General features: G+C 40.7%; 2 protein-coding genes across 2 annotated transcripts; both read right to left on the reverse strand.

Moving 5' to 3' along the window:
• Positions 1–975, reverse strand: LOC117977747 (olfactory receptor 2T2). The gene has a single exon (XM_034950513.3). It carries the CDS (start codon positions 973–975, stop codon positions 1–3), a length of 975 nt encoding a protein of 324 aa, XP_034806404.3.
• Positions 976–9,387: 8,412 nt separating this feature from the next.
• Positions 9,388–17,333, reverse strand: LOC117977751 (olfactory receptor 2T27). Its single transcript, XM_034950559.4, has 2 exons — positions 17,062–17,333; positions 9,388–12,515 (listed from the first exon to the last, which is right to left on the reverse strand). The coding sequence occupies exons 1-2, from the start codon at positions 17,148–17,150 to the stop codon at positions 11,558–11,560; spliced, it is 1,047 nt and encodes a 348-aa protein (XP_034806450.3). The 5' UTR covers positions 17,151–17,333; the 3' UTR covers positions 9,388–11,557.
• Positions 17,334–20,033: the final 2,700 nt, after the last annotated feature.

Consider the following 20,033-nt stretch of genomic DNA (forward strand, 5'->3'; position numbering starts at 1 on the left):
CTAGTCCTTCCTGATCACAGTCACCACCCTGATGCTCTGGGAGGAGCCACATCTCCCTAGTACTTTCCTCAGAGCTGCGGCCACATCTTTATTCCTCAAGCTGTAGATGAGTGGGTTGAGCATGGGGGTGAGGATGGTGTAGAAGGCAGACACCACTTTATCTTTCTCTGGAATGTGGTAGGAGTGGGGCAGCACGTTGGTGTAGAAGGCTGCCCCGTAGAAAACGCTCACCACCATAATGTGGGAGGAACATGTAGCAAAGGCTTTGCGCCGGCCCTCAGCAGAGTTCATCCTGTGGACAGTCAGGAGGATGTGCATGTAGGACACAGAGATGACAGATAGAGGGATAAGCAGCATCAGCATGCAGCAGGCATACATCAGGGTCTCATAGAGTGACGTGTCTGTGCAAGACAACTTCAGCACGGCTGGGATCTCACAGAAAAAGTGATTGATCTCTCGGGATCTACAGAAGGGGAAACTCATAGTGACAGGAGTCAGCATGAACCCATCCAAGGAACCACCAACCCAGGAGCCGACCACCATGAATAAGCAAACCCTGCTGTTCATGAGGAGAGGGTACCGTAGAGGGTTGCACACAGCCACATAGCGGTCATAGGCCATGAGACCCAGCAGGAAGAATTCCCCTCCAATCAGGGTCAGGTAGAAGAAGATTTGAACTGCACAGCCCAGGAAGGAAATGGTCTTGTCCTTGGACAGGAGGTCCTGGAGCATCTTGGGGACAGTGATACAGATGTAGATGGTATCCATGATGGAGAGCTGGCTGAGCAAGAAGTACATGGGTGTGTGGAGGCGGGAGTCCATGTGGATGAGCAGAATCATGACCACGTTGGCTGTTATAGCCACCACAAAGATGGAGAAGACTATTGCAAAGAGAAGCCCGGGGAAGGCAGGATGGGTGATGAGGCCTGTGAGGACGAAGTTAGTGGAGTTCTGGAGAAGACCCTCCATGCCCATGGTCCATGACAAGCTCCTTGGGCTGTAAAGGCAGAAATCTGGCAGCTTATTTAATGACCTGATATGTAGGAAGAGCCCACCAGGAATAGTATGTCAGAAGCAGCGTGAGATCAAGAAACGATCACCTACTTCAGGATCATTTGAAATCCTGGGTTTCAGTATTAATGATCTGTATGATATTGGACAGAAAATTAATCTCTCAAATAACTCAATTTCATCATCTGGTGAAAGGTCATCATAGTTCTGTACTCTACAGGCTGGATGTGAGATGTAAATGTAATTCATACAGTACCTGGTTTAGAATCTGATTTTTACTTTGAACTATCTTCTGAATACATTTCATAATCTTATCACTTTTAGATTGAAAGTTTTCTGAGGGTGGTTACTGTGCCTTATTTCCCATTTCGCCTTGCAATACATGGTTTGAATTTAAATTGCTCTCTGCGTCTCCATTGAGATGATTGTCATAAAGTCATCCACAGACATCTATTTGTGACTTAAGAGATTGATAGAAAACATCTAGATAACTGACTTTTTTGGCTGTTGTTACTGAACAGCTTTATGAAAGTCTGGAACATCAAAGCAGTACAGATGACCTCATTTGGGGTCAGGAGCCACACTGTCTTGTGGTTAGACTTTTGTCCTGCAAAAAGAGTTCATGTTTTAGGCATGGACTGCTGTGAGAACTTGTGTCTATTTGTTCTCACAGAATAATTCGGGGATCATAAATCTGGCAGGACAACCACCACAAACTGCTTCAGAGCAGGGCTTTAGTTTCATTATCATGGTGGTCTTCCTGGTTGACAATGTATTCTGCTAAAAATTTTATGACTAGATGCTGCATCATAGAATTCAATCATGATCTAATCTTCTTAAAATATTTTTAGCCAAAATGTTAGAGTTTCTCTGACAGAGTGGCATCCTGAACCTGTCCTAATATTATATCATCCTAGTAATCCACTGCTAGTTGGGTTTTTTCCTCAAGTTTATTTCTCTACCATTTTACTGATCCTTCATTGTTCATAAGTAAAAATAACTACAGTCGGGTGCAGTGGCTCACACCCGTGATCCTAGCACTTTGGGTGGCCGAGGCAGGCAGATCACCTGAGGTCAGGACTTCATAGACCAGCCTGGCCAACATGGTGAAACCTCATCTCTATTAAAATACAAAGATTAGTCGGGCATGGTGGCCGGTGCCTGTAAAATTCCAGCTACTCAGGAGGCTGAGGAAGGAGAATCGCTTGAACTTGAGAGGCGGAGGTTGCAGTGAGCTGAGATCGTGCCATTGCACTCCAGCCTGGGGGACAAGAGTAAGACTTCGTCTCAAAAAACAACAAAACAAAACAAGAAAAAACTATAGATGGTAAAGAAATTTCTGAACTCAGACGACACAGCAGTATCAAACATTCCTTGAATAAATGGAATGAATTCTCATGCTTTTTTGAGTAATGTGAATGGGTGTCCCTTTTATATGTTCAGGGATACTGAGGGATGAATTGTTCTTTATTAGATTATGGTGTATTTCTTCTCATATTAGTGACAGGATTACTGAAGAAACTTATATCTGTCAAACGTTTTGGCCACCAATACTACAAATATATCTGAATCTTTTGGTTCTAGAATAGTCAAAATTTACAGTCCCTGAAGCATCAAGAAGGAATAAACTCCCCTTATGTTGAAGCAAAAACAATAGGAACAGTAGAGACAGTTTTCCTTCTTAGTGCTCAAAGATGGAGATATGAGTAATAGGCCTAGAAGATGAGTAAACATCCAAAGGGAGAAAAAAAAAGCAATTTTTGTGTTGGTCTGTGCTGAAACTTCAGTTTGTCACACCTTGGTTGAGGAGAAAGAAATACATGAGCATCAAATATTAACTCCTGTCAAGCATGATAAAAGTCAGCTACTTCTCTAACAGGTGAAAGATTTTCTTGTGATAGCCACAGCTTTGAATCATGGGTCAAGAGACTATTTAAATATACAATTCCAATGGCAGTGGCTTTTGCAATAGCTTGTTGGAAATTAAAAATATTAATCTCGCAGACAGTAAGTTTGTCTTGACCCACATCTATTGTTTCAGTTAAATGCATTATGGATATTATACATTAATTACTATAGTGTTAAGTTAACTGAGAATCATCCTTTTAAAAATATACTTTGAGAAACTGAAATAGGCAAGAATGAGACAAACGAAAATGACCTAAGAAAATAACCAATTACTTTTGAATCAGAACATGAACCAGAGCATTTTGTTTCATGTAGATAATCAGACTCCACTTCACAAGGTATTCAAAGAGGAGGCAAAACACTATTGCCTCAGATGTCTATGATAAAAGGATAAGAACGTTTTCAACTCCCAGATCTTATCTTACTGTAGGATCCTAGAAGAGGAGAGTAAAAAAGCTGAAACAGGATAAAGATATGATTTTAGCCACCTCCTTTATTTTTATACAACCGAGACCGTGTTAAAAAAAGAGGTTCCTTGTGAGTGTTGTGCGTACGTGTGTGTGTAGTGTGTTCATATGTGAGTGTGTGAGCATGGTATGTGTGGTGTGTGCATCTGTGAGTGGGTGGGGATATGTGTAGGGAAAAGGCCTTGCTAAAGAGCAGAACACTACACTGCTTGGCAGAAACGAGCAATTCAGGGAAAAGGCCTTGCTAAAGAGCAGAACACTACACTGCTTGGCACAAACGAGCAATTCACCCATTTCAATGAAGCCAATATTTAGAACCAAATGTGACATGTTCAAATGCATGCCTAGTATTATTCCATAGGATACTGGGCATTGTAAGTAGACAGTGAAAATATCTGCATTATGGACAAAACATGTCAGTTCTGTTTACATCAGTTCCGAGCATCTACATTTTAACATTAGAGTTGATGCTATTGTTTAGCATTACGTGTGGTTTGGCTTATTCACACATACAAGATCCTAGATTCCATTCCCCATCAGCTCATCTTTCCCTCACTATCATTCTCCACTCTAAGACACTTAGGTTCCCTTCATCAACTAGTCTTTCCAAAAAAAGAAAAAAAAAAAAGATTATTTGCGTGATCAAAGCTTCAGGCTCTTCAAGGCGGGGAATGATTTCTCCCCAGTGCAGATTAGAACATAACCCAGAACCCCTGACCCCCAGGACCAGTTATAACATCACCCAGTGTTGCAACATAATTATCTGGCAGGAATGGGAGGGTGGGAAGATCAAGCCGAGAGGTGGAGGACACCAAGCACAGAAGCTCCACATCTGTTATCTGCACACTTGGGGCTGATGGTTGAGGGATGAGTGAGCTCGCCAAGAGGCATTTATTCTACCTGTGGTCTGCCACATGGAGAAGAGGGAAAGAAGGAGAATCTCTGCAGGGTGCCAGGTGATCAAAGCTGTATGTTTCAGGACAACAGCCTGGAGTTGTTCTGGGAGAAGCCATAGAAATCAAGAACAATTTGTGACTCACCGAAAATTGAAGAGATCTCCAAGAGAGGTCAGATGTTCTTCTACCAGGGAGAAGAGCTTAGAGCAATTCATTCTGACACCCCTTTCCGGGAATTCAGCATGACTAGAGCTATGAGAAGTACCTGCCAGTGTCCTTTCTCTGGCAATAAAGCTGCTAACCAGAACTGATCTTCTCCACTTGACACAACGTAAAACACTCACCTAGCACTGGGTGAGCTATGAAGATTGATAGAACTGACAATATTCTTAAGGGGCACATAGTTAAGTTTGATTAATGTATCATATCAAAAATCCTCATAGAAGCAGATCATTTTAAGTCTAAAGTGAGGATTTCTAAAAATGAAAATATATTGGGGACTTTTTAAAGGTGTTTAGCCACAAATAACAGCGAATGCCATTGTGCTTTGCTCAGCTGTCAAATTGCTCTGGGGATGACACGCATAGTTACTTCTCCAGACCTCAGTGTTCTTTCAGTAAAAGAATGGCATGTCACCAACATGTTACTAATCCTAAGTGCCACATAGCTCTAAGAGTCATCGATTATTTGTTCCTGAATGAGAAAAAGGAGGCCAAGGATAGTATATTGGGATCTTTCTGCTTTGATTAAAGCTTATGAGAGAAGATAAATGGTGTGGAAGGCACTAAGATGGAAGATGAGAAACAGGAAGTTTGGTATTCCCCAAACCATAAACCAATAGGGCTTTACGTGTGCCAGGTACTTTAGAAGTTTTACATACATGAAGTCATAGCAAACCAGAAGATGCTATGCATCAGTTTGAGTAGTGGACAAAGGTACAGTTTCCCCTTATCAGTGGGAGACAGTTTTCAAGACCCCCGCTGGATATCTGGAACTGCAGACAGTACTGAGCCCTATATATACACCATATTTTATCCCATGCCTACATACCTATGATCAAGTTGAATTTATAAGTTAGGCACAGTAAGAGATTAACAATAATAAAATAGAATACCTAAGACAATATACTGTGGCTATAACTTTTTCAGTTTGATGTGTGACAGCAAAACTTGCATAATTTTTTCCTTCTTCATGATTTCAAAGATAAAGTTTTTCTTAATATAGATCTTGGCAAACTCAACTTATGAGGGTTTCTCTCTCCTTAAGTCAAGAACTTTCACCTTTTTAGTTAAAGCAAGCACCTTACAGCCTCTCTTTGGCACATCTAAATCGCCAGCTTCACTAACTCCATCTCTTTGGGGCCATTAAGAAAAACTGAGTTACTTGAACACAAGCACTGAGTCCGCCACAGTCGATTTGATAACCTAGACAGCTACTGAATGACTCAGGGGGTAGCATAGACAGTGTGAATCAACTACACAGAGGGATGATGTTTCCACCACTACTCAAAATGGTGGGCAATTTAAAATTTGAGATTTTTCATTTAATATTTTTTACACATGGTAGATAGCAACCTGGCGGATTGCAGGTTAACTAAAACTATGGAAATGAAAGTGTTAAGAGAGGAATACCATGTCAGAATTCTTTACCTCAAAGGTTCACCCTGGGGCTAGAGACTGAAAGGATCTTAAAGCATGAAACTTTTAAAGAGAATCTAAGTGATCACTGCTTTGAAAATAGTGGATCACAAGAACCAGGAGAAGACAGGAGTCAGTTCAGTTAAACAGTGCAATAGTAGAGAGGGAAACCGGTCTGATTCCGAAACTCGAGACTGAAGGAGAGAGGACATGATCAGAGACAATGTAAATAATGTCAAAAGGCTCGAAAATGGGAATTACCAGGCACTAGGGGTGGAAGAAAGAGAGGAGAGTCCAGTCTAACTACAGCTGAAGAGCCCATGGAGAGCTGAGGTGTGTGGGGTGGAGTGCGGCTGGAAAGTGAAGGCGGAGAGACCAGAACTCAGCGTCGAGAAATAAGGTGCAAATGGGAGTTGTTTCAGTCAGAAAGTCACATGCTGAAATAAGGTACTTATGAAAGATCCACCTGGCAGTTTTAGTCTCGAAAGCAAGATTAATATTAATTGCTACTCATAAGTGTTCACAGCCACAGTGGGCTTTGGCCAGGAACTCTTCTTCTACCTACACAAGCTACTCCTGGACTCCGTCTGCTTTTATGAACGAACGCATTTGGACCTTGCTTCCTACATTCATCAGATTTTATCCCCTTCTCTCCACAGCAACGTAGTATCCAAGGATGTGAATTTCTCTTTTCCCTTACCTTATCTCCAGTTCTAATTACATACTGCCTTAGTTACCACCCCCCTTTATCTGCCTATTTATTTAAACGGTAACTGTTTTCATTCGTGGAGAAGTAACCTACTTTCCCTCCCATCCCAACTGACAATTTGGAAATTTTCAGTGTGGAAAGTTAGGCATAAGATCGTTTTCTTAGCTTAAAAAAAAAAAAATCAGCACTATAATGGCATGTAGGTGAACATTTATTGAACGCTTACTATGCCAGAAATTAGTTCAGTTTGAAGAACACAGGTTTTAATGCTACATGCCAACTTACCTAAACTACATTGTCAAGGATATCACCAATGGACTAGAAAGAAAGAAGTGCATCTGGTTTCCTGGAGCATTGAGAGTAAAAGGTCTAAATTCCAAGCTGCCAGCAGGAGGGCTGTGATGTGGATGTGCAGGGGAATGCTTCTGGGCAGCAGTGTCAGTTCGTGTGGTGGCAAATAGAAATCAAAGGATCTGGCATATGGCCCATCCAGTCCACCCTGCTAATGCTGTAGAAGAGGGAGAGTGAGAGGGCATGGAGGATTACACAGGAGCAGCAGAGGTGGAGGTGAGTTTGGCCCATCTAATCCACCCTGCTAATGCTGTGGAAGAGGAAATGGAGAGTGAGGGCATGGAGGATTACACAGGAACAGCAGTGGTGAGGTGAGGTGAGGTGAGCTGAAGCAAGGGGCAGACACCTGCAGCTATAAACACAATGCACTCAATTATTATACCCCTACAGTCTGAGCTTCCAACATGTCCACATCTCCCCCTGGGCTCCAGTTACTCAGCTCAACAGGCTTTTATATGGCATGCTAAGATGGCTTCTAGGAGAACTCTAATAGTTTTATTAAAAAAAAAAATTTTATCTTAAGGCACATGTGGATGCCTTATGGGTTCAATAAAAGAGGAAGGAGGTTAAAATGAAATAAAATCATAATTTCCCTCCAAGCATGCAGGAAGTCTTCAGCCACACCTAAATGCATATGAACGGAGCAATTAATCATTTAACTTAAAATGTAAATTAACAAAATATTCAGAGGGCAATCTATGCTTATCCAATAGTACGCACCCCTGCTACCAATTAAGTCTGAAACTTTCTCATTGTGAATACCAAGCACATTCTTCCAACTGTCAGCTCTTACATGCCATTTTCCTTCAGTAAATCTATTCATGTTCTTCTAAACTATTACATTTCCCTTAGCTTCCCACATTTCATTCTAAATACCCTTTTTCCAGTTGTCTGCTTGCCAGATAGTGAATATATGTTATTTATGCTTAATCTTGAGAAGACCACTGCCTCAGTTATTAGCAGATAAGCTCACAGTAGTAATAGTTACAGAGTAATACCTGAAGAAAACATCCCAGTATCTGGGTGATGTTCTGTTTTTCATGAAAATCTAAGGATCCTACCTCAGAGAAGCTGGGTCCAAGTCTTTCTACAGCAGTAGTAGAATGTCAGACTTCTTAAATACATTGTGTAGGGGTGAGGCTAGGTCAAAAAGTCTTTTCACTAATAGAGTCCCACATCCCCCAGGAAGAATTCCTGGGTTAGCAATTAATCCAGGTTGACTGGGTTCACCATGAACTTTAGAAGCAGCCCGTCCTTTCTTGCAGAGGGTGCATTGTTTTCCCAAGTGAAGGACTGGAATCGTTTCTTGGTATTTCATCATGAAAATGTCTTACTGAATCTTGGCATCTCTCCAGAGAGATTTTAAGGGCAGTGATGTGGGGATAAGAGCCTCGCTCGAAATTGAAAATTAGATTTTAAATTTCTTTAGAAATAGAGGCTATGACAAACTAAAAAAGCTCTTTCTCAAAAGTCACTGGCCTCTTTTGTTTGGGGAGAAATCTTTAAAGTTATAAATAAGTGTGAACCAAAAAGCATTGGAGCCAAGCCTCAATCAATGTAGATGTTTCTGGTGCCAAGGTTGAGGATGCACCTGGGAAAAAGGAACACAAGATGACAGGAGCATCTGAGATTTGTGCTTCTTCCAAAGAGGGTTGGGAGACTTCAATATTTAAAACGGAAACAGTGGGCATTAGAGGAAAAAAAAGAAAAAGGAAAAGTGAATAAATGAAGTAGTTGCCTTCTTTCCAGGCTTTAATCAGTGTTGACTGAATTCGCACTTTAGATGTGACAGGAGACGGTTTAGAGGAACACTCAACTGGGCGTTCATCTCCTGCTCAGTGAATCTGGATTGTATATAAGATAAGGTACACAGTAGAGGAAGCAGTCAAATATGCATTTGTTTCAGGGGAGTGGAGGGATGACTCCCAGGCCTGTCTTTGTCTACTGCCTGTCAAGATAAGCCATTCATTTACATTGTCAGCATGACATTCAACAGAATGGTTTTTGGGTAAAGATCTTTGGGCCAGCAAGGAATTTCCTTGCTAGCAGATTGTGAGGGAGGTCCCTTGGGGAGGTATGTAGCCTTCTACCTGTGTAGCTGTCCATTCGGGAACAGTATGGAATCTGTAGCCATACAGTCGGGAACAGATATGGAATATAGTTTTGCATGACAGAGTTCCCAAGCTTGACTTTTCCCTTTGGCTTAGTGAGTTTGGGTCCCAAGAGATTTTCCTTCTACTTTCTCCTATCTTCTATTTTCACAAAAGTGGCATTTGTCACTTAGGTTTTTCAGAATTATTTGTCTTACGTGTAGTACAGAAGAATATTGAATTCAATAGGAATAAAGGAGACTTAAGAAAAATGATGGAAATAATGCAATTGGTAGAGTAGAAAAAAGTGAGGGTAATACAAGTTACACATTTTCTAAAATTTTCACCGGAGCATATTAAGATATTTAAACATTAGGAAAATTGAACTTCTTAATATTTATTTCTCTAATGGGGAAAAGAAGGTTATCTTATTACTAAAGTTCTGCTTCCCAAACAACGTCATTGAATGCTTTTCATGCATTAAGTCAGCTAATGGGCACGTTACTTATGATTTTTAGTCATCAAATCCATTGGACACATACCTTATACCCTCTGCTACAGGTAAGCAGAAAACCCTATACCTTTTTCAGCCTTTAGAATGTGATTCAATAATTCCTGAAGAATATTTTATATGTCATCCATAAAGTTCTCCAACTATTGGATTGATTGGATACACTCTTCCCTCTGGTGTGATGTGTCTTTCTCCAGAGCCACAAATGGGTTACAACCAATATTGATCCTCTCAACCCTGGATTGATCTTCAGTGCCCGATTTGGCTACAGCCACAGGGGAGTTGATTTTGCTGTCAACAGCCACATCAGTTTTCCTCAAGGTGCCATATCACTAATTTTTATAGTTATGTCATGAAAGCGTTTGAGAAGTGCTGCTATATCAGTTAGGTTGGGCTTGTATTAACAATTTTCCCAAGGAAAAAATAACAGACCTGTGAACAATGTATTGATTGGTATTAGTTTCTAACTCATGTTCATGTGTCACAATACTTTGTCTAGTGAACTTAGTTATATAAATAATTTAGACTTTTTACAAGAGATATTTTGTGGTGTCTCAATCTTCCATGTTTCTTATTCACCTTTTTTCCTTCCCTTTAACTCTTTTCAGGAAGTAATCCTTTTATATCAGTAGATATAGACTTGGTTGCTACAAGCCATGACTGACTCCCACAGTTTGGAGTTTAGATTGTTTTAATTTCAGATAATTCTGCCTGCTCACTCTCACTCCATTCCAAAGTGCCACTTGACATTTTTGGGTGAATCTGTATTTGGCAAAACCTTGCTAGCTCCTAAAAGACTTAATTTTTTAGTGTTCTATATTTCTGAAGATATTGGCCCTCTGCTCATGTCTCTGAAAAACAGACTATTAATCCATTTTCACACTGCTATACAACACCCCAAACTGGGTAATCTATAAAGAGGTTAAGTGGGCTCAGTTCCACATGGCTGGGGAGGCCTCACAGCCAATGGTGGAAGGTGAAGGTGAAGGAGAAGCAAAGGCATGTCTTACATGGCAGCAGGCAAGACTCATGTGCAGGGGAACCACCCTTTGTAAAACCATCAGATCTCGTGAGACTTATTCATCATGAGAACAGCATGGGAAAAACCCACCCCCAGGATTCAATTAACTCCCACCAGGCCCCTCCCACTACACATGGGGATTATAGGAGCTACAATTCAAGATGATATTTGGGTGGGGAAACAGCCAAACCATTATCAGAGACACATTCCAATAAGTTCTTAACTGGAGGTTCTGGCAAGAAAAAAATATGCTGAGATTGCCAAGATCTACAGTAAGAATGGATCTTCTTTGAAATTGTGTAGAAGGAAAAAAACATGTGGTAATTTTGCTGTCACACCTCAAACTGCAAAACTTATAGCCACAGTGTGTGATAAGTGCTTAGGTAAGAAAGAAAACGTATTACATTTATGGTAGAAGATGAGCAAATATGTTGTGACTGACAGCAGTCAGGTTCTATAGTTCTATACTATGGTTTCAGGCTTCCCCCAAAAGACTTAGAACACAGCCTGAGGATAAGATGGTGACTGCTATATTTGAAATATAATATTTGAGTTGATTCTTTATAATGGTCAATGGACAGACTGTCTAAAGGGGAAAAGTCGAGAGAAGTCAGGGAAGTAGTTGAAGATGACCATTTTTGTCATGACTGAGCAGAGCCAGAAACAGGCTTCTCCATGATTTTTAGTGGAATACACACCTTGTTAAGAGCTCATGGGTGACTACTAAACCTCAACTTTATGCCTACCCCATCCCAAACTGTTCATTGTTCAGAATCTTCATACCTTTCAAAAAAATGAAATCCTTAAAATCCCAGGCAGCTTTCCAAATCCCATAAATGCCCTATAGTTGCTGGCATGGGGGTCACTTGTTTCCAGGCAGAGAATATTTAAATTCAAGGGCAATGATAAAGTCTTGTATCCTTCATTTCAAGTCTTCAGCAGCATATGCAATTTCTTCAGAAAGTGGTTACCTTTCCTGAGGACACACACCTCCCCACAACCTTCTGTAGGGCCCCCGTGACATCCTTGTTCCTAAGGCTGTAAATGAGTGGATTGAGCATGGGAGTGAGGATGGTGTAGAAGGCAGATACAGCTTTGTCCTGCTCAGGGGTGTGGTAAGAGTGAGGCAGCACGTATGTGTACATGGCAGCCCCATAGAAGAGGCTGACAACCACCATGTGTGAGGAGCACGTGGCCACAGCCTTTCGCCTCCCCTCTGCCTCGCTCATCCTATAAACAGTAATGAGAATTCTTGTGTAAGAGCCCGAGATGACAGAGAAAGGGATGAGGAGCATCATAATACAGCAGACATACATGGCTGTCTCGTAGGCTGATGTGTCCGTGCAGGAGAGCTTCAGAAGGGCAGGCACCTCGCAGAAGAAGTGGTTGATCTCCCGAGAGGCACAGAAGGGGAACTGCATGGTGACAGGGGTGAGCAAGAAACCATCGATAGACCCTCCCAGCCAGGCTGCCACCACAATCAACCAGCAGATCTTGCGGCTCATGAGGACAGGATAGTGCAGAGGGTTGCAGATGGCTACGTAGCGATCATAGGACATGAGTCCTAGGAGGAAGAACTCAGCCCCTGCTAAGGTCAAGTAGAGGAAGTGTTGGGCAGTGCATCCTGCAAAGGAAATGGCTCTCTGGCTCATCACCTGGTCGACCAGCATTTTGGGCACAATGGTGGAAATATACAGGATGTCCATGAGGGAGAGCTGGCTGAGCAGGAAGTACATGGGGGTGTGGAGGCGGGAGTCTATGTGGATGAGAATGATCATGACCATGTTGCTGGCTACGGAGGTCACAAAGACCAGGAGAATGAGGGCAAAGAGAACCCAGGGGAAACGGACATTGCTGAACAAACCCAAAAGGATAAAGTCGGCATACACGGAATAATTGCTCTGCTCCATAGCTCTGTAGGGTACACAAGAGATATGATAAAGTTGGAAAGGTATCTGATTTACATGAAATATTAAGATGTAGTCATGAACAAACCAAAGTCAAAATCTTATTTCTTGAAGCTCAATTTCCTGAGAGAACTGCCTGAGCAGGATTGTGCTACATCTCATTATACCATCATTGTTCATTTAAGGATTTTCTTGATTTGGTGATTACTATTTAGAGTTCATGATCAAACAATCTTTTTGTTCATGACCATTTATTTCTGTCTTTCGAGTACCACCTTACATTGGTGAGGATGCACATAAGAATGGAACCAGCCTGATTCAACAGGATAGGGTGGTGGGGAGGAAAGGATTGTCCACATCCTACACTGCTCTCCTTTATACTAGACTCTAGTTCTCACACTTAGAATCCAGTTTGAAGATCACCACGAGTATATATTTGCCTATGGAAGAATAACTGCATTATTTGACCTAATTTACACCATTCTTGACATGCTTGTACATTGTAAAATTTGAGTGCTCAACTTACATGTATCAGGTGGAGTATTGCAGAATGAGCCTGTGTTAAATAAAAAGAGCTGAGTTCTGAGAAGTCATCCAAGAATTCATAGGAAGAAAAATCATGGGAGAAAACGTTGAGGGTCAAGTGGTGTTTGCTTTCCTTCTTGCAGCAGCAAACTACCGATTATTAACATACAACTCGTTAAAATGTTAGAATCCCATTTAACTTATGAAAAAATAAACTAGTTTAAGTATTAGAGATAGGGTATCCCAAAAGAAGGGATCTCTCAAACTTGAAGTTAGATTCTGCATATATATCCATATCAGTTAAATATTTTACCACAATTTAGGAACACTTATGAGTTATTTGGATAGCTTTTCCCTGCATCATATAGATCTGCACTATCCAGTGTGGTAGCCATGAGGCTTATGAAGCTGTGAAGCCCCTGAAACATGACTGCTCCAAATCAAGATGTGCCATCAGCACAAAGTTAACAATTCAAATACCTGTTAAAAACATATGCAACACGTCTCCTTAAAACTTTATATTATGGTAACTTTTAGATATATTTGGATAATATACATTAAAATTAGTTTCACCTATTTTTTACATTTTTAATGTGGTTACTAGAAAATTTAGAATTCTCTGTGGCTCCCCTAGGATTTCTACTAGGCAGCACTGGTCTAGAGTTATCCCTGAGAATATGACAGCTCCAAATACCTTCATCCAAACAAGTCCTCCAGAATTAAACACCACAAATTAAACAGAATTGAGCCAAAAAATTTAGGTGTGTACCAAATTACAAAAATGGCTTTACTTGTATATGCATTCACCTGCAAATAGCAGTAAGAACATTAATAAGTGATTCATAAATTTTATGTTTCCAAACTTTAAGATATTAGACCATTCTACAGTTGAAAATAATGAGGCTTAAGGAAACTTCCCCAAGGAGGAACATTGTTCTTTAAACAGTGACAGTATAATTGTTCTATGCTGTTTTCCAACAGGACAAAGTAGACATCAATTCATTCCATAAATGTTTCCCGAGAGGCACATTGGGTAAGCCAAAATTTGATATTCTGAAAGGCCCTGAAAGAATGTAAGACATCGTCTGTCTTCGAGGAGCCTAGAATTGAGGCACATGAACGTGTGTGGTGTGACCACAGGTGCACTTTCAGAATGGTTTTAAGACCTCAGCAGTTTTGACTTATTTGGTATGTGAACAAAGGACAATAAAAATGATGGAAGCTGCAGCCCACTGGCTGGTAGACAGGAACTTCACACCAGGGCCCCTCAGTACATTCCACCACAACCATGCCACAGTGGATGGATGGAAAGCAATGAAAATTCAGATTTTTACTGATGAAACCCACATTATATCCTTATGCATTTTTCAGTTTTCATTCTTGAAATATTACCAGCTTTATGCCAGAGCTTTCCATCAACTGATTTATAATGTATTTATTATTTTAAAAACTGTTAAACCATTGGGAAAATTAAAGGCAAACATTTAGTAGCAATTTGTATGATGGAGAATGCTGAATGCTCACCTAGACCTGGTTGTCCATCATTTAGTAAGAACAAGATCCTTGGAGGGCTATGGTTGTTATTTCACAGTAAATTCAGAGAATGGTGGCTGCCTACTGGGGACCAGCCCCAGTGACTGCTATTGGTCCACTGGGAATATTAAAGCCCAAGAGGAAAAAATGGGTCCAAAAATATCCTTATCAGGGCAGCTGTGTCCCGAACCCTGACCATGAATACTCCTGGCCCTGAAACTTGCTAATGAGACCCTGGGGATCTCCCCAGCTTACTTCACCAAAGGGAAAGGGGAGAGATGAGTGGCTCCATAACCACTCAGATTTTACAACCACCTTCCAAACTCTGGTAGTGTTGATTCATTCACTGTATTTTAAGAATTACCCAGTATAGCAACATTTATGAATACTTGGAAAATAAACAAATCAACTGGATTATACCATGCCCCATGTAATAACTGTCTATGCATAACTCCAAACCTTAGTAAACATCCAGTTATATGTATACTTAATATTTAACACATCTTTCCCACAGTCTTTATACAGAATATTGCTGTGATTGAATATGAGGCACTCAGCTTAGTTGGTTTACATTCATGTTGAGTTTGCTTATATAATATACAATATTGTGAGGTGCATTCTCTGGCATAATTCATGGACAATGGTTTACTATGCTTTAGAAGCTTATCACCAAGTTGTTAAATGCTTAACAGTAGAACACACTTGCGGCAGCATCATGCTTGCCCCAGCATTTAGCACTAGTATCAAAACTCACAATATGGATTTCTTTGATTATGAAGAAAATTGAACATAGTGTATATTTTGGCTATTTTGATTTTTCATGACCTTTTCTATATAGGTGATGTGTCAAGATTAGTGTCTAGAAGATTTTTATTATTAATCTTATGTTCTATTTAGTGCAGCTATTTTGCCCCCCGAGTTACATGTAATTGTAACTATTTGATGTTTAGGGCAAAAAGTTTTGAAATATTTTAGACATTTTCATTCTGTGTGCTGGATTTTTGAAAAAAATTTTCCATCCAGGTATGTGATTAATATACAAGTTAAAATTTTTTAAAATGTAATTTTTTGCATTTAAAATCTTTGGTCTAGACGTTAAAACTATGCAACCATTGGTTTATGAGGTCAACCATATGATAAATTTGTCCTTTAAGATCATGCCAGTGAATTCTATCTAATTGGAGTTCTTCAAATAAGCAGGAATTCAAGTGTGAATGATGAGCAGGAATGACCTAAGTAACAAGGAGAACTGTTGGAAATGTGGGAACACTGTCATGGGTAAAATTAGTTTTCACCCTTGTTGCATGTACAAATTCTGGTATAAAAAGCGGGTACTAAAAATGAGTGCCAGGTTAGCCTTAAGATTGTGATAGCGACAGTTAGCTTTGGGAATCTCACCCTTTGCTGTCCATTATGTTTTTCTCTTCAATAGCAGATCCAGCAGCAGGTAGCCAAGTTTTCTACTTTTTCATTTTTGTTGTCGTTCTGTCAGACCCTGCTCTGCATCAAAGATTGGCACAATTCTTGGTGACCATCTAACTCAGAATACGTTTGAGTGCTAAAAGGCTAAGCTAGACAGGACATGAGGACAACAGGCATAAGAAAGGGAATATCTTGAGAAAACAGGGCTAAATGGTGACCCTGACTATAAGACATTTAATTCTCTGTACAATCAGATTCATTATCTTTCCTCCCCAGCAGTATTTTCACATGAAGTGTCACTTCTAGTTGTGGAAGAAAAGCCATTTTCTAAAGTAAAATCACTTGGGGAATCTTTAGAACGATAGAGAAGTTTTGATTAAGGCCGAGGGATTGTCTTGAAGCAGACCAAGGGCATGATCACCTTCAGTCTCTACAGAAGTTGAACTGAGTTCTTCCCCTGTCTATTCCTAACCCTTGAAACATTCTTGGCATGTTTAATGTTCACAATGCTACATGACATGGTTTTTAATCAAAGCTGGCTGTATATTCTATCTTCATCACTGATAAGCTTCTGGACGTCTGGCAAGCCACTCACATTCTTTTCAGCTTCTGGGAACTTCTAAGTATTAAGTATGCTGCAATGGTTTCTCGGAGCAGGATATGGAGGGTCTTCCTAACTAAACCATTTTTAGAGATGCTTATGAGTTACCTAACAAGGCGGAACACTATGATTTAGATAAGCTCTTTATGAAGATTTTAAAATTATAGGTGAATATATGTTGCAATGATAAAAACTGTTGGAATCATTATGCAGACAGATCTGTATAGAATTCAAGTAATCTGCTACATTCTGATGTACAGAAAAGATGAGTCCATAACTACTAAGAAACGAGATTGAATTATCTAAGATTTATATATGAGTAGTACTATCCACAAGTATCTGCAGTTCAAAGTCAGATGTATCAACTTCAACATTCTCCAGTATTTCTCTGGTTTGAACCAAAACTTTCTAGTAAGTCCAGAATCTATTTAAAGCATCCTGCGATTGATCAGCATCAAGACTGCAAACTTACCTTACACAGTATCTTCCCCAAACACGATGATCTGAAGATTTAGAGAAAAACCTTACAGAACTAAGGTAGTACATGCGATTGTTCAGCATTTCCTTTTATGTAGTAAGTATGGGGAACTAAGAGGCATACATCAGACTTTCTAAACTGGAGGTATTCTATATTCTGTATTTCAAACTTGTTTTCTGAACTGAAACAGGAGAGTACAGGCAGGGAGAGTCTATGAATTCAAACAAGAAGGTACAGTGGATTAGGCATGGGAATTACATCTTGTTGGCAGAAGGATAAGGGTCAGTCCCTAACTTATTGAGACTTTTTAAAATACAGTGATAGGTGAATCGTTTGAAGATCTAGAAATAGACCAGCCTGAATCTGTAAATGCCTAATGTCAGTTGACAGCAGCTGCATTACGCAGGCTGTTAAGATAGAGATCCAGTGACTTAAATAGGAGAGCTTGCATCATGGTGATGGCTAGTACTCCCATTCAGGAGATACATTGACATCACTGTCTCTGGGGTCCTTGTCCCTAGCCTGCAATTACAGTTCATATAAAATGTGACAAACTCCTTAAGAAAAATGTAACCTCTCAATTTACAAAGTAAACACCCAGATAAGTCAGGTTGCTGGCAGCTGCAACTTAAATTGCTTTTTTCTCTTTTACTTTATTCACGACATTGTTTTGAAAGTTTCTCTTTTTACACTTCCAACTTCCAGGCATCTCTCTTGAAATAGAAATCAACGTTTCTAAGGAAGTATTGTCTTGCAAAAGATACATTTTGAGCCATTCCCCATCACTCAAGTATTAGTATGTAATCATCCTGTCTTTCTTTTAACTTGTAATACATAAAACTTTCAGCATTGCAAGCATTTAAAAATATTCATTTTACTAATCTCAGTGTATATAAGATCTTTGAGTTACTTCAAGAAGTAAGACCTTTTCTCATCCAGTATTCTCACAAGGGCCCACACTGATTCCTGGGGGGAGCGGGGAAGGGCGGGGGGGAATTTTAGACCCTGCAGTCTTGTTGTGCTGCAATCTATGCCTGCATGATCTTGGCTCTTTCATGTAATTCATATTTACCTCACTGGTGTTTAAATTAGTGGGGGTTGGAATTCAGGTTTTCTGAGGCTGAAGCTTATGCAATCTGGGGCATCTTAAGAAAACAGGCTACAAATCATGATTGCACAGGTATAATATTCTCTTCAGTGAAACTCCAACAAAATTACACCTTTAGAAAGCTGACAAAATACCACAAAGGAATACATAAACACCCCAACTTAAATCTTAACTGGTTGAACTTACCACTTTTACCATTTTTTCCAACAACTGGCTACATTACTGTGTACTCTAATATTTTCTATAAGCAAGAAGAGATTCAATCCTAGTATGGTTGGTTAAAATTTTTAAATTTTTTGGTAGTTTAGAAAATTATTTGGGTCTTTCCCCTTTGTTTAGGATTGAGGTCCAATCTAAGAAAACCACTGTTAAATTACTTTCATATATGACCTGCCTTAGCTTCCCCAAAAATTGACCTTAGAAAATATTTGAAACTGAGAAAAATGATTCAGAGCAGTCTGAAGAATGTGAGCTTTACCAAACGTCTTAGGCTCAGAGACACGAGCATGAGAATTCAATAACTTCCCTACCCAGTCCTGCTCACACATGCGCACCTGGGGTTGTTTAAAGGAATTTTATACATCCCCCCCACCCCGCTCCCCCGAAGTTTCCAGACTAGCTGATAAGTTACCTAAAATGTTACAAGTTGTACAATATGACCTTTACCCGTTATCTTCACGTTCCCTAGAGAATAGTGTATAGCTGATCAATAGCCACAAAAGAACAATGTCTAGTTGATCAATAGTTTGTCAGCTTAGAACTTTCCCTTTTCCCTTAGAAGCCCCATTATAACTGCTGTTAGTTGGAGCATTTATTTAAGGCTACTAGAATCTCTTCTTAGATTGCATTTCCCAATCTTGGTCCAAATATACGTGTTAACTTTGCCTCAGTTTTTTCCTTTAGGTTGATACAACCATCACCACCATCCATCTCCAGGACTTTTTCCTCATCCCAAGCAAATCTTCTGTACCCATTAAACTAACTCTATTTTCTCCTTTTCCTCATCTCTGGTAAGGTCTATTCTGTTTCTGTGGATTTTCCTCTTCTAGGTACACTGTAGCAAAGCTGTACAATTACTACTTGAGATCGTCACTACCGCAGTTACTGTTACTGCTTGAGATGCTCATTACAGGACTGAGCGAAGGGAGGGAGGTAGAAGTGGGGGGCGGGGGCGGGGGGGAACCCACTGTTTGAAGGCTAAGCTCGGAGAAGAGCTCCCAGCTTCTAGTGAGCAAGGGCAGCCGCCCCAGCTTCTCAGCCCCCCGCATGTATCCAGTAGCAGCAGCAGGGAGGACGCACGACTGATCAGCTGCGTGATTGATTGCAGGTGCACGTGGTTGCGATCGGACTTTCCGACGCACCTAATGACACACACTTGTGCCTGCGCGTGACGCCCTCCGCACCACCTCCGCGCGGCAAACGCAGTTTCTCAGTTTGCCAACATTCTGCATTTATGAGAAGCAGTTTTGCTGCTTACTCGTCCGGCCTCCAGTGGTAAACCGAGCTGATCACGACCCTCGCTCTTTCGGCCTCCAGCCCTTTTTTTTTTTTTTTTTTAGTCTGTCCCTGTATTATGGGGGTTGAGGTCAGGGGGTTGAGGTCAGCGGGACTCCGATCGGCCCTCGGTCCCGAGGGCACCCACACGGTTTGTTCATCTCCTGTAAAGACACAGGCATGTCCTCGTCCCCACGTTAGTAACTCTACAAAAGCAAAAAGCTTTCTGGGGCTGCAGCCGGGAGCCAGGCCATTGCTGAGGCCTCCGCTCCACAAGCTGCGGCGCAGCTTCTGCCTCTTGGCCTAACTGCTGCGGGGTAACACTTTCCATTGATGGTGAAAGAAGCTTTTTCTGATGAACAGA

The sequence above is a fragment of the Pan paniscus genome, chromosome 1 (genome assembly GCF_029289425.2).
Source record: "Pan paniscus chromosome 1, NHGRI_mPanPan1-v2.0_pri, whole genome shotgun sequence".
NCBI lineage: Eukaryota > Metazoa > Chordata > Mammalia > Primates > Hominidae > Pan > Pan paniscus.